Below are 25,867 nucleotides of genomic sequence, written 5' to 3' on the forward strand. Positions count from 1 at the left end.
TGTGTGTGTGTGTGTATGTGTGTGTGTGTGTGTGTGTGTGTGTGTGTAAAAATGACTCACAACGAGAGCGGATGTAGCACTGATGACAATTAAGCAGACCATTCCTGATCCTTACATCTGTTCCTGTTGAGGTGTCACCTAGCTGTCCCTTACAGATCCCACACTAAAAGATGTGGTCAAAAGCAGGAGAGACAATAACAAAAGAAAGAATGCTTTGTGAACATAATATAAATTGAAAAAGATGTACAGTTGTGCATTTTGAAGGTAAACACACACAGACCTTAAAGCACTGGATGTGGAAGTAAAGGCTGAGTGTCTCGATGATCATGGCTGCTCCTTTACCAAGTGGATGACCACAACTTGAGCACAGCTTCTTCCCACTCACTGACCTAGACACATAGATGAACACACACACACACACACACACACACACACACACACACACACACACACACACACACTATATTTTATTAGAAGTTAAAACATCACACAGATATCTGCAGTCTGCAGTGCCTGCAATACCAACATGGCTGAACAATTAAAAAAAATAAAAAAGGAAGGCAGGGTGTGGTTGAAAGCAAAAGTTTAAGCCTTGTAAAAGACTGCCCCCCTGTGGTTGAAAAAAGAAAAGGCATGACAAAAAGACAAAGACGGCTCTGCCATGTACCTGTTTGGTGATGGAGGTTGTTGTGTGTCTGTGTGTGAGATGGACTGTGATGACTTTGCACCAGCATTTTCTATGGAGTCAGACCTGAGAAGCACAAGCCACACTCTCATTCACACTCATTTCCACACTTTAGCCATGAAAAATGGAATCTGGAAAGCTTCAGTGGAGGTAGGGGTAATACAAAAATAGCAGAAGCTATTTTTAACATTTTACAAACATGAAAGCCCAAATATTTTGCACACTCAAACATACACACACACACATGCACACGCATACTGTACACACACACACACACCTTCTACGACTACCAGGTGCTGGCTGGATATTTCTGTTACTGTCCTGTGAAGCGGTCTTTTGCCAGGGCTCTGATGATGGCTGCTGCTGCTGCCTACTGCTCCATGAGGGATCTACAGTATACCAAACATGAGTCATGCATTAGTTATAATGCACATCTATAATGGCATTTCTTAAATACAAACTGTGATGATAATAAATACACTTTAACATAATTCAACACAAATCCAACACAATTTAATGAATCAGTGTGATAATTCTCTCTCTCTCTAAGCATACATATTAAATTCATTTGAGCAGGGTAGCCACCAAGATATCAATGGAATCTAATCCTCCAGAACAATCTCGAATTTTACCAACGCATAAAGACATGCTGATATAATCATGGTCTTTACTGCCCTCTAATGCTGACAAATTTGTACAGCCTTTATAGTCACAACTTCATATTCATATTTAGTCACATACACAGCCACATGCGGTAAAATGCTAATATATATCCACCCCTGATATATAAGCATAAAATAAAAATAAAGGAATTAAATATGAAATAAGAGAAATTATAGACTTATAGAAAACTTTACCTGGAAAATTTACAATACCTACAAGGTTGCTAATAAAATAGAAATGGAAGTGCATGAGATTTTAAGAGTATAGGTTATACAGGGTAATTTCCAGTTAGTCCTCCTTTGTGTGGAAAATGTTCTGACACGAGCAGAAAAATGTGCAAAGTTCCAAAGGTACACTGCCTGTGCAAAAAAAAAAACCTCAGCAATTGGATTTAAATAAGCAAATTAATAAATTTGCATATTTTATTTGGCAACAATTCTTTTAATCCTAACCGATGTGATGAGTAGATTATCATTTCTTAAACAACCGTGTCAGAAAAAAGCAAAGAAAAGGACTAGGCAGATTGCTGAAATTATTGGAACTGAATTAAGAACTGTCTAATGCATTAACAAAACCTGGAACGATAGTGCAGGATGGTCAAGTTTGTGGAAGAAATGTGAGCGGGAAAAAAAGACCACATGAACGACTGTGCTCAAATAATTGATTAAATGCTTGGAAAGTTGCACTGATTGTGAAATTGAGAACATTTCCACACACAATGTGACAAGAACTAACAGGATTGGGACACAACAGCTGTGACTATATGACAATAAAAAAAAACCCACTAGACTACAGACTAGAAAGAAAAGCTTTACTTTTTTTTTTTGCTAGGGAGCATAAAAAATGGACTTTGGAGCAACGGAAAAATGTTGTGATCTGATGAGTCCAGACTGCCCTATACAAAAGTGATGGGTGCATCAGGTAATGAAGGGAAGCGCATGAAGCAATGCACCCATCAGGAAGTGACCAGCCTCTGTAGACATTGTTAAGATCTGAGGTTGCTTCAGTTGCTCAGGTCTAGGCTCAGCAATACCTGAATGTACTAAATACCAGGTTATCCCATCAGTAGATTTTTTTTCTTGCCAGCTGGCATGGGCATATCCCAGGATTTTTGCTGTGTGTGCCATAATCAATGCTGAAGTTGGTCCAGATAAATATTTCCCCTTTTTTGCCTGGGGAGTGTACTAAATCATGTACTGAGTTTATATATCATGCACAACCAATTAATTTCCAGCATGATATCTCATACTGCCCCCTCAAACTGGTGCCATGAACATTACATTAAATTCAGTGTACTTCAGTGGCCTCCAAATCGGAATCCAACAAAGCAGTTTTGACATGTGATAGAAGAAGAGTTTGCATGATGCAGACCAGAAGTTCGAAAGAATATGTCCAATACTTTGTAAAATCTAGACTACAAAGGATTTATGCTGTTCTGAGAACAAAAGGGGGTCACTCCCAGCATTAATATGGCATTCCTGATAAGTAATCTCTGCCATACTCCCAAATGTTTACCTCTGCATGTCAGATTACTTTATATATTACTAGAAAAGATTACTGGATTACTTACCTTGACTGGTGTGCAGGTGTTCAAGGATCTTGTTCTGTCCCCCGGCTCCTCCTCCTCTCTGTCTATTAGGCTGGCTCAATAACTGCGCACAGCCTAGCTTTTGAGGACTGCAGTAAAAGAACATCATAAGCAAAGAATCGACCAAAATTGGCAGGAATAAACAGATCAAGAGATCTAACGCAGGTTTTAGATCAATGTCTGACCTTTCCGATGACTGAAAGAACTCTTCCTTTGTCTTTGTTGGTTCTTTGCTCCCATTTTCCATTTGCCTCTTATTCTCCAAAGTTTTCATCTAAATAGAAAAGAAATATTAGTATGTTTAGTATTTATACATACTCTCATGATTCGTTTAATGTGTCCTTTCTTTCACATTCTTATTTGGTCTTCAAGACATCCAGAAAATAATTGCCCATACATTATTAGATGCATATTTCTATAACCCCCTGCATCTTTCCATGCACTCATCCTTTCATTCATCCATTTGTACATCTCCTGATCTTTCCTCACCATCTGTTTTTCCGAATGCAATTGCTTGCATTCCCAGTCTCGTACGATGTTGTTCTGGGCGTGAGTGGAATCCTTAAAGCAGGGGGAGGATGGCAAGGGAGAGTTGGGCGTCAGAGGAGCCACAGTTTCCTCAAGAATCTTACGCTCCTTTAAGAGGTCAATGAAGAGACAAACAATCATGATGGAGAAAAAATGTCTAAAAATGCTAAAATTGTGCAATATGTTAGAGACTAGTTAAGTGTAGGAATGCGACCTTTACAAGATTAGTGCTGTAATCAGCACCATATTCAAACTTATTTTTGTAGCATAATATTGGCTTGAGTGAGGAATAAGAGGATGAGATGAACCCAGCTTTTTGAAATCTGTTTGAGAGCTTGATTTAACTACAGTGCACCATGTACACGTAGAAATTTATATTCTGCGCTGTAAATACACTTAGGAATATGATGGAAAACCTTTCAAGCGTAATACAAAATATGTAATGTGTCAACAGGTGGCCTGGTGGCTTAGTGGTTAGCAATTTCACCTCACACCTCCAGGGCTTGGGTGTTCAAATCCGTGCATGTGGAGTTTGCATGTTCATCTGTAATTGTTGCCTGTAATTGTTTCCTCTGGGTATACTGGTTACCTCCCACAGTCCAAAGACATGAAGTGTCTACTGACTGGCGTTTCCAAATTGCCTGTATTATGTGATTGATGATGTGTGTACTTGTGCAACGTGATGAGTTGGGACCTATAAGTCCTCTGGGACAGGCTTCAGGCCCCCTATATAGACAAGGGACTGATGGAAGGATATGCTACTATCAATCAATGAGTTAATGGTACTGCTATTTTTTGAGACATATCAAAACCCTGTGCATCTTGAGGACTTAGGAGTTATTATGGATAAAGTATGAACATCCCCAGCTATTAGTTGGTTTATTTTTGTTTAGTCTTTTTAGTCAATTAGTCTTTTGTCACCTCATAGTATATTAAAAATCAAACAAAAAATACTTCTTCAGTCTGCATTTATTTCTATTGTCAGGCGTAAAAACGTGATGCTGGCCTTTTTTAAAAATGCTATTAAAAAGAGAGAAAAAAAAGAAAAGAAAGAAAGAAAGAAACTATGCTTACAGACTTCTCAAAAAACATCTGGCCGCGTCAGAGGTGTGAACTACACATACAGTAGGTGATTTCTGCAATCCGAATAGCACACACCCAGAAAACCGATTTATCACATAATTAAACCATCTCTAAATTTGACTGAGTTTCTCTGTGCAAATCCTGACACTACTTGTACACTTGAGTCATATCAGGACTTCACCCATTTAGAACATAGCTCAGAATGGACGCATTATACCTCTTCATGGTATCTTCTCTCTTCCTCCTCCACTTCCTTCTGGGCTCTCTCCCATTCCTGCTTCAGCCTCTGTTGCTCACGCTGGTACTTCTCCTGCTCAAACAGACAAGAACAAAAGAAATTAAAGAACATCTCAGGAAATAAAAAAAGCATTCACACAACATTGCTTTCCCAAAGTAGCATCTCCACTTACAGTAATTACTGAATAATCTTTCTGTTAAATGTTTATGTGTATGACTATTCTGCTCCAAAGAGATGTTATGGATATAATAATGATGTATTCTAAAGATTAGCAGGGAAACTGTATTACTAATATAGATAGAGATGCAGCAGCCCGGAGACAGCCCAAACCAGTAAAGCAGGAATGTTTTAAAGGCACAATCTTTCAAGGGACTTTCTGAAGCTTTGATTTACAACACACAATACCTAATATTATTTGGAAATGACCATCCATACATATTACATCTAGAAGATTTAAAATTAAACCTTCTCTGAATTCAGGTCTTATTCATAACAGAAAACAACTGTGCGTTTTATACAACATTATTTTAAAATGATTACTTGTCACACTTGTCGGAATGATCCCAGGACAATTCTATAACAGACTGTACAATGAAAATCCTCATCTATCATCGATTAATGTGATCCGAACTTGGGGTTGTATAAACTGAAACAGCAGTCTGTATAATAGCTGTAGTGTTATGCTTAGAGAAAATGATTCAAAAGGTGATGAAAAGAAGTTTGAAAACATTTGCGGTTAGGTACCATTATAACAAGTCAATGCTTTAATATGAGCTTTAAATAATGGGATCCTTTAAAATACACTGTATAAGTGTAATATTATGCTAGCAGAGCTTCTTCCTACACTGAATGGCTGCGCAAATCTGATTGTGCATTTAAAATTTGTGTTATCAGCTGTAATTTGCATGTAGACACTCACCCACAACCGCAACCACACCTACAGTACGTCCACGCACACACTCGAGCAATCTATGCAAAGTGGTCCATGCACTATGCAGGGTTTAGTATCTTCTTATATTTAGTATTTTTTTTTTTTTAAAAAAAAGGTCTTATCCTAAAGGTCCAACTGCCCTGCACAATTTCCAATTTTCCCAGCTCCAGACACACATAATCTGAACTTGATTACTGGCAGAACAGAGTGACTAATGTTTTAGACATCTTGGTTTAGGTGCAGCAGCAGAGAACATCACTGTGGTTAAGGGACTGAAACATGCCTCGGGTTCTCACGGGTGGCTTGATGCTTGTAAAAGACTTACAAAGATTTTACCACTTAAGGCTAAAACTGAATGCTGCTTACATATAAGTGATGCAGGCAACAGCTACTTCAAAGTGGTTAAGACATGCATGCATTGCAGGGTCATTAAACAATGCATCATACTGTAACTGTAAACTTTGCTCTCAAAACTGCTCTCAGTTGTTAAATCAGTGTTAATTAGAATTACACAAAACATTAAGCACACAGTGTTCTATTTAAATCTATTTAAGCAGCATCTATTTAGTAGTTTTATCTTGGGGTAAAACATGCTTTAGCAAATGCTGCTAAGTGCATTTTACAGCCTGCTTGCCTTCCGAGCTCCAGCATGCGCCTGGCTGAAGCAGGAGCTCCGGTTAGCAAAGCATTTGTACCTGAAGCATGCGTTCCTGCTCTTGCTGCCACTTTTCTTGTCGTTTGCGCTCTTCCTCAGGATCCCATGAAAAGTGCTCACCCCGCTTCACCAGATTCAAAACCGTCGGAGCGACCTGACCGTACCGTGTTCACATTCACACGTATTTGGGTCCACACACACATGCACACACATACACACCATACGGAACGGGAAGGAACGAGGGGATAGAGTTGGTCTAAAACTATTCCCAAGCCAAGATTGGCCCTACTTTACAAAAAGAAAGAAATCATGTGAAGATAAAAAGATTGAGAGTTTAAACAGATCCTGCTATATTCTCTTCTGGTAAGTGAACCTAAAATTTTATAGTACAAGAAGTGGAAGTCCATTATCTTGTTGATTCATTGACTGAATGATGCTATTACTTACAGTATCTTTAACCGAGAGTATACTTCTATTAGAAACGTAAGCATGCCTATACACTGGTAATTGTATGATTATTTATTTTACATTTAATTCAATACCAAAGGAAAAATAGCAAGAAATGTTTTCAAGGATGAGAAAAAGCGTACAAATAGGCATGATAACATTACTTACATATCCATGTTGTTTCTCAAGAGGTTCTGGATGAAAAAAAAAGAAAAAGGAAAATATATGATTCCTTTAAGCAGAGAAAATAAAGTTAGTCAAAACTTAATGAACACTGAACACAGAGTTATGTTTAATAAAGAAAGAAAAATATTTACACAGCATGGCAAATATGATTTATGGTATTTCCTAAACATACACTGCAAATTAAAGAAACAAATTCAACTGATTGATCTGCAATGTAGTTTTGTCCACTCATCCATACTGATTGCTATAGTAATTATGAAAGTAGGTTTAAACCTGACTGGGACCACAGGGTTTAGGTTTAGAGAAACACTCCCCTGACCTGCCTTAATGCTGGTTTCACATTGTCACAAATGTCTGTTACAGAAAAGGGTGAATATCAAACGATTTCTTCTTAAAGAAATGTAAATCTAACTTTACCTTGGTAGATAATAACCTTCAACAATAATTCAGTCATATAAAAATATTAAAAAATATATTTTAATGATAATCGTTATTCTTATTTTTATGATAATTATTGGTTACATTCTTAGCAGACATGAAACTATCAGAATTTCTGCTTTTAATAATTTCTGCTTTAGTAGTTTCATGACTAATTAACGTTTATTTACGATAAATGACTACATTGTTAGGAAAACTTCACAATTACTGTATCTTCTTCTTCTTCTGTCTTTCGGCTGTTCCCTTTCAGGGGTTGCCACAGCGAATTATTCCCCTCCATCTAACCCTATCCTCTGCATCCTCTTCTCTCACACCTACTAACTTCATGTCCTCTCTCACTGCATCCATAAATCCTCTTTGGTCTTTCTCTAGACCTTCTGCCTGGCAGTTCAAACCTCAGCATCCTTCTACCGATATATTCACCATCTCTCCTCTAAACATGTCCCAACCACCTCAATCTGGCCTCTCTGACTTTATCTCCAAAACATCTAACATGAGTTGTCCCTCTGATAAACTCATTCTTGATCCTGTCCATCCTTGTCACTCCCAAGGAGAACCTCAACATCTTCAGCTCTGCTACCTCCAACTCTGCCTCCTGTCTTTTCTTCAGTGCCACTGTCACTAAGCCGTAGAGCATTGCTGGTCTCACCACTGTCCTGTACACCACAGTCAAATTTTCAATTGAAAAATAATGATACATTTTCCATAACAACTGCCCTGGAAGTATTCCTGGCTGAGAGGCAGAACACAGAAAAGGAGCTGAAAGAACTAGGCCAGAACTAACCTGTTTTGAGGATGTTTCACAACATATAAACTAATAAATTGTCTATACTGTCTATACTGTCATTCTTTACTGACAACATAACTGAAAAACTACTGTGGTATAAAAGAAGCACTTAAAGACATTTAGGAAAAATTATAAACTTCAGGATGGTAACAGTATTTATTTTAACAGGAAACAATTGTTTTTAATTACAATAGCCATGTCATTTTCTAATTGTTACATATACAAAAATCAGCCATAACATTAACACTACCTAACTAATTAACAATGATTATCAAATACAGTGGAACCTTGGATTATGAGCATAATTCATATTCCAAAACACTCGTAAATCAAATTTTCTCATAAGAAATAAGGGAAACTCAAATTATTCGTTCCACAGCCTCAAAAAATAAATACATAAAATAATTAATACAAAATATTAAGTAAAAATAAAACAAATTAACCTGCACTTGACCTTAAAAAGTAAAAATAAATCCCGACAGATACGCGTTTCCATTCCATGAAGTGAGAGGAAGAATCAGCCCCACCCGTCTCCCCCTTCTCATCTTACACAGTAAACCCTTTCCCTCTCTTATTTGAATTTTCACACAAACACACGTGTGCGGGGGTGTAAACGCGAGAGTATGAGTGTAAAGGGGCATGGTGTCAAATTACGCGGATCTTTAAACTCTCTAATGAGACTTTCTTTTGCTTTACACACGCGTGCACACGTGTGTTATAAGAAACAGTACATGCGCGCTGTACACACACGCTTACAAAAACAAAATAAAAAATGTTTTACAATATATATTTATAGTAAACAGTACACACGTGCACGGATGTTGATTATACCAGTGAGAGACGCGCACTAAGACCGAGCAGGGGAGACGATTACCCACAATTTCGCAGCGCAAGAGAGAGAAAAAACATTGGCTCAGTTGTGATCATGTGATGCTTGACATAAAAACAAAAAGCGCATGCGTGATACATGATACTCGGTACTCATAAACTAAGACTTGCTTGTTTTGCAAGTCAAAATTTAAATCTTCGCTCGTCTTGCGGAACACTTGCAAACCACGTTACTCGCAATCCGAGGTTCCACTGTATATCAGTAAACTGGTGACAGGATCGTAGACACTCAAGGCTCATTTATGTCTGTGGGGAGCAGCATGTTTAGTCCGATTGCTTAGAAAAGCCAACGTAAAACAAATTGTCAAAAAAAAGTTGATGCTGGCCAGAACTCCCCGTGCACCACAGCCTGTCAACCGGGCCTTTGTGGAACTCTTTACTTTACAATCTGACCACCAGACAGCGACTCTACACCACACCACACCTCGCTACCCACAGTACCGAAAGAGCTTGCGGAGTCTTTTGTTGTAATGTTATGGCTGACTACTTTAAGGCATACGTAATTGTTAGTTCAGTAAGGATGAAACACTATTAGACATTAAAATCAGGAAGGGTCGTTGACATTTTTCAGCAACACTGAACTGTGTCTCACTGAACACACAGACAGAACAAAACAGTAATAAAAACCGACAAACAGTAGGAGTGCAGTTAGAGCAACAGGACGCAGAGTGTTTTTTTATTTAGCCGATGGAAAGCCTAGCGATAAAACTCCACATCATGGTTTGGGACAAAGCTTAGCCAATTGTTTTTACCTGGTGAAGTGAAGAAGTCCCAGCGTAACTTAGGGTTACTGGACAACGTTGCTAGCTGGGCACTGTTGGCCAGCTCTATACAATGAGCCAGAGTCAGGGAGAAAGAAGGGGATTCGTGAACCACTGCTCAACCTCAAAACACATGCTAGGTTAAAAGAATAGCAGGGGATAGACTGCGTAACCAAATGCACTGGGTTACCTGTTATAGGAAGTCCAGGAACTAATTTGTGTGTATCATTATCTAGACTGGACGGGGCTGGTGGGGTGGCAGTTTTCTCCGAGGGTTCCTGGACTGGTTTACTGACCTAGAACATAAAACATATTACATAAGGAATAATTAACTATATAAATAACTATATAACTTCTACTAAACTTTACTAGAAGACTTTACTGTAACAAACTCTCAGTCAGTTCTTTTTGGTATGCATTGTAAACCGACACACATTAAATAACAAGATTATTTGATGCTTTTACTGCAAACTTGCATGCCATCTATAGTGATGATTCTGTAATGCTGTTAATACCACACCGAGCAACCATAATCACAAGCAAACCAATGAAGAACCTGAATTGTTTTGAAGCCTGTTGAAGCTCAGACATGGAACTGACTGTCAGCCTTGTGTGACTGAGGAAGCATCAAATAAAGTTTCACTCTAGTGAAACTTAAATACAGACACAGGAGGTACAGTAATATAACTGCAAGCTATTTCAACCTAATTAGACGGTGCATTGGTGTTTTAAAATATATGTGTAAATTCTGATATTTTCAACATGTCTCACTGACTTAAATCTGGGTTATACTTGAGTATAAATTTCACTCCTCTGGGAGTATCTTTTTAAATGCAAATTTCCCACAGCTCTTGAGAATAGTTAGCACACACAATAACCTCATTTTTATATTGTTTCTTCCCACTTCTATTCCTCCCACTACTCTGCATGTCACTTACCCAAGTCTTCTTTGTAAATCACCCACAAGACACCCACTCGCTGCGCATTTGCACGCACAAATTTGTACTGGTTATTCGGGATCTTAAAAAACAGGGCTCAAAAGGTATAAAGAAATACTATGCACTAGACAAGATGTATTCAAACTTTTCCCCCTGGGGCCTACTTGCCAGTTCTTGAAGAACATCCACCCCTTGTTGTTTTGCAATGCAAACAAACCACATCATTAATCACTGCCCAATATGTGCAAAGTGACAAATTTAACATTTGGTTGTATGCCTTTTTCCATATTAAATGGGGATTCAAGTCAAACCGGGACATAATATTAACAGAAGACTGTACAAGCACAGTACAGTGATGAGACTGCAGTAAAACATTTGAATGCTGCAAACATTTTAAAGAAGGCCAAATAATAATTCTGGCCATGGTAGCTCAGAGCCTAATGCAGTCGTTTCCATGAACATTCAGCTAGTTGAATGCCTGATCCTTGAAAATCGACAACTAACTTGTTGCCAATTTGCGTTAGAGACACATCTGTCTGTGGTAACTGGACACACAATCATTTACCAACACCAGTTGCACATTACAGGAGTTATTGCGACATCTCCAGTATAGTCCTGACCCCGCTCCAAACAATTACCACATGTTTGGGGTATTAAAGAAATTCTTGGAAGGCCAGCATTTCAGACATGAAGCAGGCAGTCCAATTACATCTCTGGCACAATGAAAAAACTTCTATCTTGATGGTATCCTGGGATAAGTGCATTAGAGTAGCAAGCGATTACACAAAGAAGTAAAGGTAGTTTTTAACTCTTATGAGTCAAAAGACCTAGTTAGACCTGGTAAAAATCCCCTCATATTTGGTAAAAAAAAAAAGAAAAATGTTAAAAACTGCCACTGTTGACCACACATTTTTAGCTAAACATTTCTAGTAAATTCCAAACATCCAACATTTTCTTAAACAAAATGCACCAGTGTGTCATGTAAGCCCCACAAACACAGAATAAAGACTTTCCATCTCACCCCTTAACCTAAAACCTTTACAATTCTTCCATAAATTCTGTACATTTTATACATCATCATAAATAATATCTTTGTTACGTATACACAAACCTGGTTATCAGTAAGGTTTATGTGAGATAAGGGATGTGTGTCTTGTTCAGTCTGAGTGACTGCTATAGAGTCACTTTGCTCCACTGGATGCTCTTCTGGACACCTTTTATTCTCTATACATGAAAAGCAAATTGAAAAATAGTTAACATAGAGAATAGTTAACAAATAACTAACGCAACCTGGACTATAACGTTAAAAGTAACCGACCTTCTGCTTGGCACTCCTTTTGTTTTTGGGTAGGAGATATGCTTCCAGCCTGTGGAACAGGCTCTTCTTTAGGCTGGGACTGCTGAAAGCCAAATAGTATCAAGTCTATATAGTGCACAGAAGTATTCAGCCGCCACTGAAATGTTCTATATTTTTTAAAGTCTTATACTCTGGAAATGAAATGGATTTAATTTGTGGATTATGTCATGGATTTACACAGATCCTTTCCCCAATTTGTTTGAATTAGCTAAATCTAATGGAAATGCTCCTTGGTATTCATAAAATTGTCAGTTCTCCAACAAAACAGTTAAGTATTTGTACTGAGGTTACCTCACGCTAGATATGTGGCTTCTGATTGAAACTAGCTATAACATTTATGTGTCTTACCTGTAAATAAGTTGATGCTGAATTTGTTTTTATAGCTATTTTTTGTAGATTCATGATACATGATAACCAATTAAGTCCATTTTAGTTCCAGACTTTAATATTACAAAACGTAAAAAAGTTCGAGGGGACTAATACTTATCTACTGTAAAAGCACAGTATCAAATTGTTTTAGATCCCAGAATGGTAGAAAACCCAAGCTTGGAATAATAAACCAGTAAATACTGTATACCCAAAAAAAAAAAAAAGTGTGTCCACAAACCATAAGCAACAAGGTGAGTTGGCTACGTGTTTCTTCTTTCGGTGTGTCAACTTCCTCCAGTCTCTCAGGTCCTGGCATCATGCTATGCTTCTCTACTGACTCGAAGTCTGTTGCGTCTAACTCCAGAGTGTGTGTCGGGGAACACGAGGCTGCTTGTTTGTCAGAGGATGGAGAGTCTGATGCCTCTATTTTTGTAATGTCTGAGTCAACGTTCTGTGAAGTAAACGGATAAAACAGCAAAGGAGATGAATCTCCTGCGTGCTCTTTTTCACCTTCATCTTCTCTTTCTCCTTGAATGCCCCATTCTCGCTTGTCTCCAGCATTGTGGTGGTTGTCCGTTTCTCCATTAACTCGCTCCATTTCATCACACTAAATAAGAGAGAGAGAGAGAGAGAGAGACAGAGAGAGAAATTGTCTTCGCAGAAGAAACATTTAAACCCAAGTACTTCCACTGAGAGAAATATGGCCATGCAAAACATTCACCAAGTTCAAGTCGAATGTATTAGCAAAGTGCTTAAAACAGAGGAATGTGTCTGAATGAATTATTGTCCTGTGCGTATGTTGTAACTGCAGACACCATCAGTGTTGAATGGAGGATTTCACTAGGGCTGATCTATGCAAGCCGTTTTGTCTCAATTCACACAGTGAGAGCCCACACACTTGCACACAGACATGCACACAGCTCTAAACACTGCCAGGCATTCAACCAGCTCCCACGCTATACACTACACATGCCATCCACCAGAGTGACGCTAACTTGTTAACTGTCAGCAGTGTTATCCGCTTCCTGTTTAAATTTTCTGATGCAAACAACAATAATAATGATGATGACAATAAGCATAACATGCATGAATGGTTCTTTTGTTTCAGATATCAAGTATCTATCTATCTATCTATCTATCTAATAATAATAATTATTATTATTCAATTATTTGTCACATGTATCTTACAGCATAGTCAAATTATTATTTTTTGCATATCCCAGTTAGGAAGCTGGGGTCAGAGCACAGGGCCAGCAAGGATACAGCTTGCCATTGCTGGGGTTTGAACACCCAACCTTCAGATCAGTAACCCACAGCCTTAACTGCTTTTGCCACCACTGCCTTATCTAACTAGACTTCTCCACTAAAATTGTTTTTAAACATTTCTAACTTTATGGCTTATACCTTGGCTCCCCTGTCATGTCTGTGTGGTTTGGCTTTGAGTAATGGGATGCTCCTGCTTGAACAAGCTTTCCCCGAATCTTCTTTTTCCTTCCCCACAGCCACATGCTCTGCTCCATATCCCGTCACCAAAGCCTCCACAGTGGTGGTAAACTTTTGTGCGGGCAGGGATTGTTGACGTAGGTACTGCATTGGACTGGATGATGCAGAGAAAGAAGAAGTAAATTCAGGGTCTTTTAGGAAAGATAAGGAGCGCCCGGGGTCAGCAGAGATACTGCGCTCAAGAACTCGGGGTAGTTTGAGGCGCTCCAGGACAGCATCGCTGATAGTGAAGCGTTGGGCATAGCGCTGAATTACAGCAGCTGCTTCTTCTGGGGTTTTAGCTTTTAGGTAAGCCTCATGGAGTTCTCTCTCACGCCGCTCCCTTTTAGAAGAAGAAGAAGAGAGAGAGAGAGATATAGACAAACAGAGGACCAGAATAAGGATCATATAAAACCAAAAAAGCACCATATTGCTCTAGTGTTAAAAGGTTATGAAATACTTAAAAAAAAAACATATACTGTATATGGCTCATCCTAACACTTTTGTGGTTTGGAATTTGTTTATATAATCTGATATTTGAAAAGCTGACACTATTCTTGGACTTCCATTATTTTTCTTCCTTTATTGTTCATTTCTTTATCACCACAGGGAGTTTTGAAATTCTTGCGTGGGATTTCAGCATTGCATAGGGAGATTTTGTCAGTGTGATCTAACACAAAGCAAGAAGGCCTTGAAGAAGGAGAAAGAATTGGGAAAAAAATGAAAATACAATTTGTGGATGTTAGAGACAGAGAGTTTGAGTGAGTAAAAATCCAATTTGTTTATGTGAAACAAACAATTTTTCACTCAGGAATGGGTCCAAATAAAACGCCATACAGTGGCAGTACAATGTTATTTCGCTCACTGATAATTAAACTTTGCAATTAAACCGAGGTCCACATGTGTGCCAAACTGCGTTGATGGTTTGGTACAGATTGCAGATCAACTCTGATTTGTTACAACCAAGATTCAGCAAAAAAAAAAAAGACTGTTTTTGGGAAGTGTACATTTTTAAGGTATTTATGTATGAACATGTACAACATCACAGCTACAGTATAAGAACTGAAAGGTAACAAATAACCAACAAAAAGGACGTACTTGTTTTCCACTATTTCCCTGTAAGTCTTGAAATTTTTCTGCCTCGGTGAGCCTTCATCTCGACTTAAGAGTCTTTCCATCATCTTCCTCTCTTCCTCTTTCTTTATCAGGTCTTGAGACACACTTCTCCTGCGACTCTTCCACCGTGCCAGGTCCTAAATACACGCAGACATGGATCACTAAAATGAAACATGCCCAGTTTTACTTATAATGTATATATAATTTATTACTTCTAGAAGGGGATTTGTGAATTTATATTCCCAGTCAAAAGTTTGTACGCACTTTCAATTTCCATGGGCTTTCCTACTTTCTCCCTGTACTTGCTACTTATGATCTGTAAAGCCATCATAACGACTCTAATCTGAGGTGCTGTTTATTAATTGGGGATTTTTAAGGCTGGTAACTCTAAATGAACTTTTTCTCTGCAGCAAAGGCAAGTTTTGGTCGTGTTTTCTTGGGATGGTCTCCATGAGAGCCAGTTTCATCACTGTGCTTGATAGAATTTGCAAATGCACTTGACAATACTGTTCTTGCAAGAACTATTCCAAAACAGCTGATAATCTTGTCTCAAAAATGATCCACTATTGTTCTAAAACACAGAAAATAAATCCAAACTTGTGTCAAATTCCTGACTAGTACTATAAGTAATTATTTTTCTTTGCATAAGCCCTTACAGGATAGGATAGGGGTCTCATGATTATTCTACATTTCAAATTTAATAGGTCTGTCGGTTTTCTTTTAGATGATCACATACTGTAAAGCCATGGTCACTCTTAGTTTAACTCTCAAAGACTTACGTCTTGCCACTGGCCGTCCTCCTCCCTCATCCTGTTATACTGGCTGTGCATTAGCCCATGTCGGACCTGACTGTGAGGTGACAGCAGGCCATCTTCCTCAGTCCTCACATCAATCATACTCATACTCCTATAATAAATAGAGAAGAAGTTAGAACAAGACTCTTTTTAAAGAGTGTGCTTATAAAGATGCATTTCATTTTTAGCAATTAGTTTGTAGATAAGCATGTGCTCCACTGTGCCTCCCATTTAGGTCATGCAATCTTGTAAATAATTCAGGGAAACAACCCAAATGAATGCAAATGCCACAAAGATATATTCAAATGAGGTGCCAATAAACTGTGTAGAATTAAAGCAATGTAAATTATTTTTAAGTCATTGAAGCTGGACTCAGGGAGAACATTAGTATGAAAAAGAGCAAGGCTTTTTCAACCACAGTAAGTATAAAGAGAAAAAGTGAAGACTTTTAAGTTTACAAACTTTGCCTTTACTGACCTTAAAAGAAAGAATTTTTTTAATCTTATTCTATGAAACCATGACAACAGTGTGGTATAATGCCTGTTTTTGCTGCTGAGAATTAAGTCGAATACTCTAACCTTATTTTGCAGGAGAACTCAAATAGTAAAATCTCATATGCTCTAACCCAAGAACTGCATGGTCGAAAGCTATGCACAAGATATGTTTTTCATATAAAACAGGATTAAATAGTATTAATAAATCCTTTAAGTTGTTTTAATTACCTTAAGGTACAGTTCAATACAGTTGAGTATTTATGATTGTATGATAATAATGATGATCACCACCACCATCATCATCTCAAAGATACTTTAGAAAGGCTTTGATTCTTAAACAGAAATACTAACCACACCTTTAAGTTTATTTTTGATTAAATACATTTTTATAGACATCTAATAAGTAAAAAGGTTGTTATAAACCTTTATCATGTCTGCATTTAAAAATTTATAAATAAATACCATATGGAAGAATGTTTGCATTCCTGTAAAGAAAGTGACATTATATGACAGACCAGTTTTCAGATGGAAATAAAAACCCTAATGTTGGCTCCTGGTTTTTGCATTAAAATAGAAAGAAGCAAGTACGACAAAGTAAGCAGAAGAACTAGCTAATAAACCTGCACAAATCTATACCTAACACTGCTCAAGACCGTTTATTTTTTAGCCTTTAGCGCTTTTTATAGAACTGTATTTTATGTAAAGATTTTTAAAGGATCTTTAAAGGCTCAAGATGTTTGCACAATACTATAAATAAAACAGCTATTAGGTTTTACCGAGTATTCTAAAACTTGAGTTCATCTGGTAACTTTGTCACACTTGCTCCTTTCTATTTTGTGCAAAACTCAGAAACCTACATTTCTGATAGCCTCTGTAAGCATCCAGAGCCTAGTGTGTTTACAACACCTGCATTGTTAGCTGCATTGTGAGCTGACCCAAGCGCATGCAAGCACAAGGCTTCATATGAGTGAATACACAGATATATGACTTACAAGTGCATGATAAATGACTTGGTATTAGAATGACTTACTCGGGGTCATCAAATACACTATCGCTGCGGCCAAATCTATAACAGTTAAGACATGAGGAGAAAAAAACAAAACAAAACAAAACATTTCATCATAAGTTTAACTAGACCAGTTCAAATAAGGACACTAGAGAGTTAAACTTGAAATAATTCGTATCCATATCATGTACTTATTGATTTGTTAAAAAATATTAACAACATGTGCATATAGTGTGTTTATTAGTGTATCCTGGGTATTTCAGCATTGTAATATTCAGTTATAGACACAAGAGGGCAATGTAAGCAAACCCTATTGCCAAGCTAAAAAAAAAAAAAAATAACACTTATGCATCCTTGCAACAAAATGGCACTAAACTACAGTATATTCTTCATATCTTATAAGACAGGACATTTAATACACAGAACATTGTGCCCTGCTTTGCCAAATTACAGGCCTTAAAATTTACACCATGTGATGTAGTCTCAATCCTAAAATTACCACATGAAACACCAACACGTCTTCCAAAAAGTCAAACCAGATGTAGCATACATGTAATAAATACAGTATAAATATATAGCTGCAAGGTTTGGCCAAAGAAAATAAATCTGACAAAGACTGAGATATTGGGGTACATCAGCTATTGTAGCTAAACAGTAAATCTGCTTAAGATGATGAATAAGAGAATGTTCTGGTATATACAAAATTTTCCATCTTTGTGCAAAAGGTCAATTCTGTCGTATTTTTTGGAAAAAGTGAAGCATAATTGGAAGTTAATGCCTACTCACGTCAATTCCTACTCATTAAAGGTGTTTAAGATTATTATTAAAATTACTGAATCATTAAATCATTTTCATAGTGCAAACAAAGTAAAATCATCAACTGAATAAAAAATAAATTAACTACCAAATGAAAAATTGAATCTACTACAACTGTTCAAATGATTATGGACAAAATCAGTACGAGACTAAACAGAGTCTCAAATCGCTAATGAGCTGTTTAAAACCATTACAGGAATATTTCATTATATGTGTGAACAAGAATGTTCACATTTATCTGTATTTTATAAAGACTTCACTTGCCAGATATCAGAGGGGTGTTTAAGTCAAACCGGTACTTTCCATTGTGCATAATAACAGAACACACATATGGGAGAAAAAAACTGCCTTTATTTATCTATATAATACTCCTGATACACTAAATGTTTATTTATTTATTATTTATACACTAGTGCTTGGATACCATCAAGGTAGAAAGCTTTCTCAGTACACCGGAGCCAAAATCGGACTGCCTGCTTTATATCTAAAACTCGCTAAATGTTCATGGGATCGTCATTCACGGTTGTACGGCCTTATTTGAAATATTTGCACCATTCAAATACAAACTCGATTCTAAAAAAGTTGGGACACTGTACAAATTGTGAATAAAAACAGAATGCAATGAAGTGGAAGTTTCAAATTTCAATATTTTATATTAATAGAATATAGATAACATATCAAATGTTGAAGGTGAGAAATTTTGAAAAACTGGCTCATTTTGGATTTCATGAGAGCTACACATTCCAAAAAAGTTGGGACAGGTAGCAATAAGAGGCCGTAAAAGTTAAACGTACACATAAGAATCAGCTGAAGGAGCAATTTGCAACTTATTATTATTATCCAGAAGCGCACACATTTTTTCTGGGCCATGGCTCATTTAAAATGGACTGTGGCAAAGTGGAAAACTGTTCTTTGGTCAGACAAATCAAAATTTTAAGTTATTTTTGGGAAACTGGGACGACATGTCATCCGGACTGAAGAGGACAAGGACAACCCAAGTTGTTATCAGCGCTCAATTCAAAAGCCTGCATCTCTGGTGGTATGGAGTTGCATGAGTGCATGTGTCATGGGCAGCTCACACATCTGGAAAGGCACCATCAATAGTGAAAGGTATATCCAAGTTCTAGAACAACATATGTTCTCATTCAGACGTCGTCTCTTTCAGGGAAAACCTTGCATTTTCCAACATGACAATGCCAGATCACATATTGCATCAATAACAACATCATGGCTGCGTAGGAGAAGGATCCGGGTACTGAAATGGCCAGGCAGCAGTCCAGATCTCTTACCTATAGAGAACATTTGGCACATCATAAAGAGGACGATGCGACAATGAAGACCTAAGTCAGTTGAACAACTAGAAGCCTGTATTAGACAAGAATGGGACAACATTCCTATTCCTAAACTCAAGCAACTTGTCTCCTAATCCCCAGACGTTTGCAGACTGTTATAAAAAGAAGAGGGGATTCCACACAGTGGTAAACATGGCCTTGTCCCAAATTTTTTGAGATGTGTTGATGCCATGAAATTTAAAATCAACTTATTTCCCCCTTAAAATGATGAATTTTCTCAGTTTAAACATTTGATATGTCATCTATGTTGTATTCTAAACAAAATATTAAAATTTGAAACTTCCACATCATTGCATTCTGTTTTTTATTCAAAATTTGTCCCAACTTTTTTGAAATCAGGTTTGTATTTTACTGCGCTAAGAGTCTTATCGCCATACTGTGCATGAAGTCTTCTGTAAACATCAATTGAGTTTTTACGCCTTTCACTAGACATCTCATCACAAGTCCAGGTTTTACTTGAATGCCCCTCATATATTACAGCAAAATATTTTTTTCCCGAGCATATTCCAACTTGTTATAAAGTTGGTTTCAGAGCACAGGGTCAGCCATGATACAGCAGCCCCGGAGGAGAGAGGGTTAGAGTTACGGGCTTTGCTTTAAGGACCAGCAGATGCAGCTGTGTGAGATAAAGTGTTGGGACTTAACTGTTGAGCTACCGCTACCACTACCACATAAAATGGACATCAATTCAAAATTAAGATTAAAAAAACTAAACTAAACTGTGAACTATGTCAGCACAACATTAATGAAAAGGTATTCTCTAGACAATACTGAATACATTCATGAAATGTTAGATGTGTAAAACAATTACTGACAAAAAAATTTAAATAAGAAATAATCACTTTTATATTGAACATGACACTTGTCTCCAACAAACATAGAGCACATATGTGTTACCGAACGTGTTAACTCCTGAGCTCATGTCAACAATATGATGATCAGACAGCAGGGAGAATGCTGAAATAATTGTGAACTAAACTAAAATTATATTTAGACAGGTACAGATAAGATGGATGTACAAATTGGACAAAATTCAGCTAATCCAACATATATTAAACAAGCCATAAATAAATAAATAAATAAATAAATATTAATGTGACAATGCCTCGGAAATTCTGTGGATTTTTTTTTTAACAATACATTCAATAACAAACATACTTTAGCCTTGAAAACTGTAGGCAGAGGATAAAGCCTTTCTTCTTTAAATACATTAAGTAGGAGTTAGCAATAAATCTAATAAAAAAAAACAGAATAAGTAACTAACTAGCTAGCTTGATAATTAACAAACAAATTAATTTATCAAAAACAGAGTTAAATAGATAAAGCAAACAAATAAAAAAAATAAATGCCTTTTAAATAATAGTAAGGCGAGGAGGTGAGACACCACTGAGCAGCTGATCTCCATCTTCCCTGCATAAACGATCTGACTGGAGGATGTAAGCAATTAGAGAAAGTGAGTAGGTCTTGTTCCGCTATGTTTCACTGAAGTTTGGTTGTACTATACTCGTATCTAACATTTTATCGCAGTCTTTGTCTGTATGTGGTAGGAAAAGCAGAGCTGGTCCAGCTTGCAGAAGAGAACTAAAAGAACCTGTCACTATGATGCTCGTTGTCATAGAGCTGGTAGTCTGATGAGTACCTCAGAGAAAGAGCAGGCCGACTACTGCCAAGAAAATGACGGGATTATCACCAAGGACAACAGTGAGCATGATGAGTCTGCAAGCCAATTGGAACTCATCAAGGCAGAAAGAACGAAACTGGTTGTGCACATTATGGTGTTAGCATAAAATGTTCACTGGTTAACGCTCATTAATCTCTCTTATGTGAATTGATACCTAGTCCAAACTAGTGTTTAAAGCAGAATATCTGAAGTAACAATGCTGAAGCACTGCAAGAAACCAAGTACCTTTAAAGTACACACTTATACTAAATGCTCACATGAAACCTTTTCCATTTATTTTTAGGGTGTTACATGTTACATAAGCATTCGTTCACACTGTATACAAAAAAAAGAATGAAATAAAAGTGCCAATTTTTGCATGTTCATGCTAGACAAATCGTTCAGAATCAGGATGTGATAATAATTGAGCAAAATATAGTGCTGTGCAGCACAAATCAAGTTGTAAACCTGCAATGCTAGCACTCACATTACACTTCAAGTGGAAACAAAGACACAAGAGAAGCTCCAGTTATATATTTATGTGTGATGAGACAAAAACACAACTCTTAGGTAAAATGTTAACTGAAGACATTTTGCCTTTTATTTTGGCATGATATAGTCCATCATTTCATTATTAACAGGACATAAAGACAGCATGAAGTGACTTCCTCTGAGGGACTCGAATACTCAATTATTTGCCAAAGCCTATATTAATGCACATAATTCAGTTGTCATACTATTGAGTTAAAGTACATTAGTCACATTACATTACATTAGCCTTTTTAATTAGACACAGAGTTGGCTGAGACATTAGAGCTTAAATGTGTGATTTGTCCAACCCATAACTTTCAGTGAATCCTTAACATGATCACCACAGTAACCACATCACCCAGTAATCCATAGTGGATCTGTATTTGATCCTGGAAACAGGAGGCACAAGGCAACCCGGATGATTCAAAGGGGTTGATGGATTCAACCCTGGATTATCACAGGGGAAATCATACACATTCGCCAATCTGCCATAACATTAACACATTAACCCTGATTATCACTGCAGGATTATGGACACCCAATACTCATTCACGCCGGTGGGAAGAATTCCACAGAAACCAATGAAGCTCAACTCGCCTAAAAAAGTAAATGTAGGCTATGACAGAACACCCAGTGCACCATACCCCATGCACAGGGGCCAACGGACACCAGCCCGAGACCAAGAGCCCAAGACCACCAGCCTCCAAGCCCTACCACAGGTCCTTGTGCCAGACACCACGGCACACTCCCAGAGACCCTCAGAGCCACCCAGGAGGCATGCATAATACTGTGAATAATTGTTGCATTGTAATGTTATGGCTGATCCGTGTATTTACACACTCATTCACATTTAGCATAGTCAGTCTACTTGCATGCATGTTTTTGCAACATTTATCAAAACCTCTTTTCATCACAGCTGTTACTGCTACACACACTTTTGGCCTTTGATTTATAAATCCATGAAAAGTGCACAAAAACACAATGGACTCCTTTAGGCCCCTTCATCATTTCAAGAGAGAAACATAAGCAAAGGAAAGCTTAATAATAAAGCTGCATCTGAGTGATAACAGGGTTATGGATGCCTTAGAGAGAATGAAAGCTTTCATGTCTCCCTTAAAGGAGCTGTCTCTTTTCTGGCCCCAGCAAACAAACGATCCTCTGTAGCTGTCAGCTGGAACGCAGCTCCATAAACCCACCCCAAAACCCTGATTACATATGCCTACCATGTGAGACAGAGCAACATTAACAGCCCCATGCTGGCGTGAATGCATACACACCCCTAACACACACACGTGGTTCAGTTGACGTGTCATCATGGTGAAATAAGATAATAGCATAGAAATTGCAAGCTGTACATCAGCATCAACACTAATTATGTACAAATGGGACAAACTGTACAAATGGAATAAAAAACAAACAAACAAAAGAACAAAAATAAAGTCATTTCATTATGTAAAACATTTTACTTATAAACATTATATGCCTGTGTTTTTTGCCTTTGCATTATTATCATTTTTTAAAATTATTATTACTGTGTTGTGTACAGAGCACAGGGTCATGTTGGAACATTCTAACATTGTCCATGCATGGGCAAGTCCAACTCGACCCAGCACTGCTATGCTGAGGGTGAAACGCAGGAAGCCCGCTCATTTCCCCTTTTCCTCTGGGTGGAGTGTGTATGTATTTGTGTTTGGGTGAGAGTGAGCCTGATTTTATAAAGGCACACAGAAAGAACTATTTATTTTGTAATACTCCATGCACAAAAATATAATGTGTAGGTGTGTAATAAAACATACACAATTACACGCCACCCTGTATCAAAAAGAAAAAAAAAGCCTGACATTACAATGTAGGGGGAAAAAACCTCATATTACAATGGATACATGCAACATGTATTTAAGTAAAAGGAAATGCACTCCTTCAAATAAATACACTTCTATGGCAGTTTCTAGCATCTGTCATTGTTTACAAGGTGAAACAAATAAATTTCTGACCTAGACAGGACTTAAAGCTATTTTTGACTGGGTGTTAATGAAAAACATGCTGTTGATCTCCTCTCATTATCTCACCATGAAATTATGGCTGACCCTATGTTCCCACGAGTGCAAATCACATAATTGAATCTGTCCCTAGAAAAACAAAGCTGCTATTTTCTTTGTCCTGCGTGGTGTTCATTACGCCAACCTTTTTTGTGAACAATTTAAACTTCTCAGCATAGCTTTGTCTAAGATCAAATGTCTGACCATTGTTGAATCCAATATGACTTTCTACAGAAGCAGACCAGTTCTTCCACACCACTTTAAATCAAAAAGTTAAAAGTCCTTAACCATTTGGCCAATATCTCAAACTACAAACATCTGGCCATGAATGCCCCTGTTTCTCAGTACCTCAGCTTAAGGTCTCAGAACGAAGCTTTTTTCCTGGAATTTGAATCAAGTATGTTTTCTCCAGTTTAGAAGATCCAATCGTAAAACATCCAGCAGGTGAGAAACAGTTCAGATCTCAGCAGGAGGTACAAGCAACAAACAGGTCCAAGGATGAAGAACCAAAAATACTTTCAATGGGGCTTTAAGGTAAAATGAACTTTGTGATCAATAAATACATGTCATTTTTGCTGACACATTGGACCAAGATCCAACAGAACTACTATGCCTACCTATGTTCCAAGTCCACTCAAGTTTTGCAGACCTTTATTCAAATACCAGAGCACCACCCCGACTGCTACTAGATCAGCTAGTTATAAAGCACATTTTAAATCCCTGTCCAGTTCTTTTTAACTTAGGCTGACATTTCTTGGAAAAAAAAAAAAAAAGGTGGATACTCTCACATCACCAACAAGACTTTCATCATGGGGACTCTTTGAATTTTATGCTAGAAATAGAATGTACTTTGGGGCTATACAGCCCTTAAGTGCGCTTTATTCATTATCAGGTATTCATTGGAAATGGTCAACCTCAAATGAGAATATGTTCTGCTCGATCTTTGCATAATCTATGCAAGGTATGTAAGTTTGATGACAATGGGAGCCTGATAACATTGACAAAATGTGAGATGATATACAGTGGGGATCACTATTTGTGTTGCATATGCTCAGCAAGCAGGAGACTAGCAGCTACAATATTACTATACATGCCAATTGTCCATTATTAAGGAACTGTAGAATATGGCTATCATACCCTGCACTGCTTAATACTAAGGAGAATAAATTCTGCAAGGTAAGCTATTAGAGCAGTATTATAGAAAAACTCCTGTGCACACATTCAGCTGTAGTCTACCTCAATTATGTGCCACCTCGTTGAGTTATTTATGTAGTTACCATGTACCGTTTAGTCAAAAACCCATTAATGGTTTAGGAGGAAGTGTGATGGTGACGAATGATGACCAAGTCAACTATGCCGATGCAAAATGATGGACAGTGATCCATATGTGTTACTTATGCTTTGCAGGTAGACAACATAAACACACACACACAAAAACATCCAGCAGGAGTCTAAAGAAGCCCAAATTAACACTCATCCTGTGGTGAGAAGTAAAAAATATCAGAATGTACAGTACAACATATGGCACCAACCATGAGGTTGATGAACTACAATATGAGAACACCACATCAGGTTCTATTCCCATCTACAGTGGGCACAGGCTTACACAAACTGGACAGTTAACAAAGGAGAACCAAGTGAACCTTCATTTTCAATACAATAATACAAGCAAAGACAAGACAGAATGATCTTACACACATTATACACAAGCAAAATAAACAGTTTTTTAACTTGTAGATATAAACTTATATAGGACATTTCAGAACAAGGAGACTTGTGCAACTTTATAAATAAAAGCAAACCCATGTGTTGTTCCAAATTATATTGCTTACCCTTATCTATGTTCTCATACAAAATTTCATGATCAGTTAGGGAGGAATTGGAATCTTCCGGCTTCCAAGCATTTGGTCAATTAACGCCCACATCTGTTCTCCATCAACTGCCCCCCCAATACCACTACTGTATTAAAGTCCATCACTGAGCAAATAAACAACAAAACCTTTCCCAGTTTTTCTTTCTCAGTTTTTCACCATAG

The 25,867-nt window shown here is 37.5% G+C and overlaps 1 protein-coding gene across 4 annotated transcripts in view; it reads right to left on the reverse strand.

Moving 5' to 3' along the window:
- Positions 1-25,867, reverse strand: part of limch1b (LIM and calponin homology domains 1b) — a 114,018-nt gene that overhangs the window by 2,143 nt on the left and 86,008 nt on the right. The window contains exons 9-26 of one of the 4 annotated variants that reach the window (XM_053505460.1): positions 17,459-17,494; positions 15,920-16,046; positions 15,123-15,277; positions 13,947-14,367; positions 12,781-13,149; positions 12,135-12,213; positions 11,928-12,040; positions 10,069-10,174; positions 6,987-7,012; positions 6,412-6,525; positions 4,765-4,857; positions 3,426-3,572; positions 3,122-3,210; positions 2,919-3,025; positions 963-1,074; positions 668-751; positions 281-389; positions 61-163 (exon numbers count right to left, since the gene is read on the reverse strand). In XM_053505460.1, coding sequence (XP_053361435.1) covers positions 61-163; positions 281-389; positions 668-751; positions 963-1,074; positions 2,919-3,025; positions 3,122-3,210; positions 3,426-3,572; positions 4,765-4,857; positions 6,412-6,525; positions 6,987-7,012; positions 10,069-10,174; positions 11,928-12,040; positions 12,135-12,213; positions 12,781-13,149; positions 13,947-14,367; positions 15,123-15,277; positions 15,920-16,046; positions 17,459-17,494 — 2,390 coding nt within the window. Of the gene's footprint in view, positions 1-60; positions 164-280; positions 390-667; positions 752-962; positions 1,075-2,918; positions 3,026-3,121; positions 3,211-3,425; positions 3,573-4,764; positions 4,858-6,411; positions 6,526-6,986; positions 7,013-10,068; positions 10,175-11,927; positions 12,041-12,134; positions 12,217-12,780; positions 13,150-13,946; positions 14,368-15,122; positions 15,278-15,919; positions 16,047-17,458; positions 17,495-25,867 lie in introns of all 4 variants that reach the window. The other 3 variants (XM_053505459.1, XM_053505461.1, XM_053505463.1) reach the window with 3 other exon arrangements.

Source organism: Clarias gariepinus, chromosome 10, assembly GCF_024256425.1.
Source record: "Clarias gariepinus isolate MV-2021 ecotype Netherlands chromosome 10, CGAR_prim_01v2, whole genome shotgun sequence".
Lineage (NCBI taxonomy): Eukaryota > Metazoa > Chordata > Actinopteri > Siluriformes > Clariidae > Clarias > Clarias gariepinus.